This window comes from Cibotium barometz, chromosome 25, assembly GCF_041138505.1.
Source record: "Cibotium barometz isolate CiBa-2024 chromosome 25, ASM4113850v1, whole genome shotgun sequence".
In the NCBI taxonomy this organism is placed as follows: domain Eukaryota; kingdom Viridiplantae; phylum Streptophyta; class Polypodiopsida; order Cyatheales; family Cibotiaceae; genus Cibotium; species Cibotium barometz.
The window spans coordinates 24948310-24953512 of record NC_141070.1 but is presented as its reverse complement, the minus strand read 5'-3'; the positions used below and the strand labels follow the sequence as shown (position 1 = coordinate 24953512).

The 5203-nt window shown below is 43.5% G+C and overlaps 1 protein-coding gene across 1 annotated transcript; it reads left to right on the top strand.

The window, feature by feature from the left end:
- The first annotated feature begins 267 nt into the window (after positions 1–267).
- Positions 268–3016, top strand: LOC147624388 (peroxidase 57-like). Its single transcript, XM_086819367.1, has 4 exons — positions 268–751; positions 870–1058; positions 1728–1890; positions 2013–3016. The coding sequence occupies exons 1-4, from the start codon at positions 521–523 to the stop codon at positions 2723–2725; spliced, it is 1296 nt and encodes a 431-aa protein (XP_086675493.1). The 5' UTR covers positions 268–520; the 3' UTR covers positions 2726–3016.
- The last annotated feature ends 2187 nt before the right edge of the window (positions 3017–5203 follow it).

The following is a 5203-nucleotide window of genomic DNA, read 5'->3' as shown; positions in this document are numbered from 1 at the left end:
GGGGACCCGTTGGTGGTGCGGTGTCAAGGGTATTAGCTAAATGCAATGTGGCGGTTGCTTATTGCGAGAATGACAAGAAAGGCAATAAAGGCTTTAATAAAGGAGGGAAAAAAATAATAATTGGGTATTATTTACGACTTAATTGTAAGGGAGGGGAGGAAAAGTTATTGTCCGGGAATCATGATGATGATGACGGTGACAAGGGGCCTTTTGGTGATTACTTAGGCCGGGCCAGCTATTGAAAAATCCGGTGTGTGTAGACGACCCTCACTCCTCAACTGGTGTATAGTTAAGTCCATTGCTCTCCATAGCTACACACACACACACACACACACACACTCCCTCTCCCTCTCCCTCTCCCTCTCCCTCTCTCAGACCTGATAGGGATATTGTGTCCCTGGGCATTCTTTTCTGCTAACCATGCTGCATTTCTGTACCAGTAGCTTGTTGTTTCCTTGCCCTTATCATTCTCCAGCAAGCCTCCTGCACCTCTGATTTCTGTCCTCCTTTATTTAGTGTCATGAGAGCAATGGATTTCTCTTTTCTGGCCACAGCCTTTGTGCTTGCTGGTGCTGCTCTGCTCATCCTCTTTCCATCGCAAGCCTCTGCTGTCACTGTGGTGGGATTTTACAACAAGCCTTGCCCCCGAGCTGAGGAGATTATACACGCTGTAGTTCAGAAGCGGTTTCTGGTGGATAGAAGCATCACCCCAGCCCTTCTTCGCATGCTCTTCCACGACTCATTTGTCAGGGTAATTTTGCATTTTCTTAATGGTTCCTAGAGTCTTGATACATTCTGTAAAGCTGTTTGAAACGTGCTGATTATTGTTTACTTGGAATGTTAAAGAGGAGTTTTTGGTGGCATTGCAGGGAGCGGATGCCTCTATTCTCTTGGATTCCACGCCTGGCCATGAGGCAGAGAAAGAGGCCTTGCCCAACTTGACAATCAGAGGATTTGACCTCATCGATGCTGCAAAAGAAGCTACAGAGTTGGTGTGCCCGGGTGTTGTATCATGTGCAGACATTATAGTGCTTGCAGTTCGAGACTCAGTGGCTCTGGTAAGTGCCTTTGACTCGTTGATAAAGGCGCATCAAAGTGAGCCAAATGTGTATCTTTGCTTAAAACGGGGTGTTCAGTGGAAGTTAATTGTTTCATCAATTGAGCAGTAGTTGAAAAGTAAGCTTGATCTCTCCAAATTGCTGTACGTGGGAGTGGCAAATACGGGTTGATTAGTGTGTAAACACATAATGTACTTCCAAGATTTTAGTCGGGGATAGGTTAGGGTCTGAGGTTAGCCTTGAGAAGCTGAGAAGATACCTTAGCTCTAGGTGCCCGCCTGTGTGCCTAAGGAGGAGTTCCCACATGGTCCTTTGTCAGGGTTTAAACGAGGTCAAACAAAGCCAGGGATGTTTAACTTCCCGCGCCTACACGAAGCATTGTTGGAAACGTAGAGCATATTCTCCTGGTTTTGCCTATTTTGGCAACGTTGGCTGGCTTCGTTGTTGCACTTGCACGCAGCTAGTATACTTAGCAGCGTGTGGAGATGAAATTGCCACGTTTTTTGGGCCGCGTGGGAACTCCCCCTAATATAATAGCCGCGACCTCTTAAAGGCCTCGATTTTTAAGTACCTTAATTTGTTAAATGGATTATTAAAGAAATTTCTTTTGCTAAAATACTTAGGATGCTAAGTACTAGAAAGGTGGTCTTGCCACTTGGACAATTGCAGGCAGGAGGGCCAAGGTATGATGTACCCACTGGCAGGCTGGACGGGAAGGTGTCGATAAAGGAGGAGGCTCTCAACCTGCCAAGCCCAGCATTCCCGGTGGAACAGTCGAGGGAGAGCTTCCGGGAGAAGGGCCTAGACGTGGAGGACATGGTGGCACTACTAGGTAAATAAAACAGTAAAAGCGTGAAACAATGGTTGGACAATTGAAACAAGGAACTCGAAATATATATATGGGATGGTGCATTAAATGATTGTGTTTTTTTTTGGGGCGTTTTTGACTGGCAGGTGCCCATACGGTAGGGGTGGCGCTTTGCGGCTTCTTTAACGACAGGCTTTTCAATTTTCACGGCACTGGCGCAGCGGACCCTGCCATGAACCCGCAGCTGGTCACGCGGTTGTCCACCGTTTGCCCAAACCCTTTTTTCACCGAGTCGAATGCTGACCCGCCCATCAACTTGGACCAGGCCACACCAGCCATCTTCGATTCCGCTTACTTCCGTCAGATTCTCGCCGGCAACGGCATCCTTCAAATCGATCAGGAGATAACGGCCGATCCCTCCACGTCCGGCTTTGTTCAGAACTTCACTTCCCCGGGCGCCTTCTTTCCGGCTTTTGTTCGGTCGATCATCAAAATGGGAAATATCGGCGTCATCACTGGGACCAGCCCTCTTGGTGAGGTCCGCCGGAAATGCAACGTCACCAATTTTCACGCCCACACTACTAAGCCTATCGGCGGCCACTCCACCAAGCACGCCCCCTCTGCTAAGCCTCCACCTCCCGCCGGGCACTCTGCTAAGCCTACTCCCGCCGCCGGTCACGCCCACTCGGCCAGTCCTCCTACCCCCAAGCCCCCCCCCGTTCACGCCCACACTACTAAGCCCCCCCCGGGCGGCCACTCTGCTAAGCCTCCCCCTGTCGTTCACGCCCACACTACGAAGACTCCCCCGGCCGGCCACTCTCCTAAGCCTCCCCCGCGCCCGTCGCAGCCACACAACTAGGCCTCACGACGCCGCCCGCTTTGCTCAGCCTGTCATGTGCACATTACTAAGTCTGCTCGTCTCGGCCACTTTGCTAAGCCACCTCCCCCCGCCGGCCACTCCGCTATCCCAACCGCCATTCGTCCCTCGCAGTCGCCCATTCCTCGTGACGGATGAACTCTGTGAATTCCGCAAGCTTTTCAAGCGGGGCTTGACAAATCAGAACTCAATTATCTGTCACCGTCCACGGCACTCTTCTTTGTAGATTGATTACAGAAATTAGAAATTTATTGTTTTTAAACGGTTTTTTCCCACCTTTGTAATTGAAGGCTTAGAAGCTGCGAAGGTCTCGTGAGTCATCGCTGTACAGAAATTGATATTCAAGAGGGTCGCGGTCGCCTTCAAGTCTCAGGATATATTGATGTGTTCTTTTGTCTTGCCCGCCCCAGAAGTTTTAAGCTAAGGCGAGACTAAGGTTTTATTAGTATGAAAATGTTCGGATGGAAAGACCAGCTTCCTACTCTCTAAAAAATCAGGAAAAGAAATCAAACCATAGTGATGACAGAAATTGCCATGGAAAGAATCATTTATTTCATTTTTATGTGATACTATTTCACAAAAGAAGAAAATGTAGCTTGTCCATGTTGACTTTATTGTCAAGTCTTATCATCCTCACTTTCTCTATTAACTAGTGGCACTATCTCAGAAAAGGTCTTATATTTGAAGCCCACTTTGGGCCTCATGGTCCTCACCTTGACAACCTACATATATATATATATATGAACATACCATGCTTGCTATAATATTAGAGCTCACTTACTTTTCTTTGAATAAGCACCAAACTTGGCATACATATGTATCTAGCATTTCAACCCAATGTAGTGGTGACAACCAAACACACGTAAAACAATGTTCGAGCGATTGGATTATCTTTCTATGGAGGACAATACTCCTTGTCGTCATCTGTCTAAAAAAGTATATAAGACAATAACATTAGTTATTTGATTTTAAAGAATAAAAAAGTTGAAAGATAGAACCTCACAAAACTCATTTGGTGGATCAACATTTGAGACGAATGGCGTTTGAACAAGCTTGTAAACATCAAATCGAAAAATTTTGTAATGTCCATGTCTATGCATCGAAAATATAACTTATTAGGTTTTTTATAGTTTATAAACATTACATGTATATGAAGCTGATCCGTAATCTTAGATTGTAAATTACAAGGAGCTCAAAGCTCTCGTTGTAAGCATCTGGACCATACAAACCTAGCGATAATCTGGTTTCAAAATATAAAGATATTCCATGTTTTAAAAAATGTATCAATAACAATTTATATCTACAATTAAACTCAAAACTACAAAAAGCAAGTTTTTATATCGTAATACACCTGTACGCTCTAATAGTTTGATCATTAGAGATACTAGTGCTTGTCCTTCCCAAGACCGAGAGTGTACAATTGAGCCATGAAAATTAAATAGATTATGGTAAACAATGATGACTATATTATAGCAAACATCGAGACTAATACCTTCAATATCTTTTCCATCATCACAAATAAATGAAAATGCTCTTCTTGCCACATCCATCCTATGCAATATTACCCGTGATATCAAATACAACACTATATGCTTCACTAATCATTTATGTGGATTATGAGGTAAGTCTCTCTCTCTCTCTCTCTCTCTCTCTCTCTCTCTCTCTCTCTCTCTCTATGGATGTTAAGTATTTCGAACTAAGCAAGAAAAATTAATAATGCCATTGTAAAAGAAAGCAAGCCAGAAGCAAAACATTTGCTTATCTAAATGTTATAAAAACAAAGAAGAACTCACCATGCTCTTATAGCCATCTCAAAAAATTTGAACCACTCCTTGAGCAATAGATGGGGCACTCCATAGTTGTGGATCTACATGGTGGCTTTATCTCAATGTCAACCATTTATTCCACAGAATGTAAGTATGTTTATATCAATTCATTATTACCAGCATGGAAATGCCAATGTGGGAGATAAATTAAAGGAATTTTGTCATTCAACTCCTATTTAACTTTATGTCTTTGCATCACAAAAATGTCATTCTAAAAGAAACATCAATCAACTTGAAAGCATGTACGCTTACTGAAAGATAACATAGATTGTACATATCACATCTTTGTGAACATTCTCCTTCCAATGCTTGCTTGATTGATACAAAGATATGAATGTATAGTCTAGCATTTGTAGGCTCCTGTATCAATAGCTCGTTCTATACCTTATGGGCATAGATTACATTTACATTCTTCTAGATGCCATTTGCAATACCTCTTTGTAGACAATATTAGGTGTGTAGACTTTATTTGTATCTTCATTGCTGCTTTCATGGTCCACAATATCTTTTACACACACTTTAAGTGCATTTGATGATATAACATGTGACATAGCAACATACAATTCTCCATGCGTGAATACTTGTGTGGCCAAATAAAGTCCCAACACACTCAATGTTTGTCCTTGTGACTTAT

Excerpts from the sequence above, each read along its gene's own strand:
- LOC147624388 (XM_086819367.1), top strand. The coding sequence starts at position 521 with ATGAGAGCAATGGATTTCTCTTTTCTGGCCACAGCCTTTGTGCTTGCT. Across the intron at positions 752-869 it reads TCCACGACTCATTTGTCAGG|GGAGCGGATGCCTCTATTCT; the intron begins GTAATTTTGCAT and ends GTGGCATTGCAG. Across the intron at positions 1,059-1,727 it reads TTCGAGACTCAGTGGCTCTG|GCAGGAGGGCCAAGGTATGA; the intron begins GTAAGTGCCTTT and ends GGACAATTGCAG.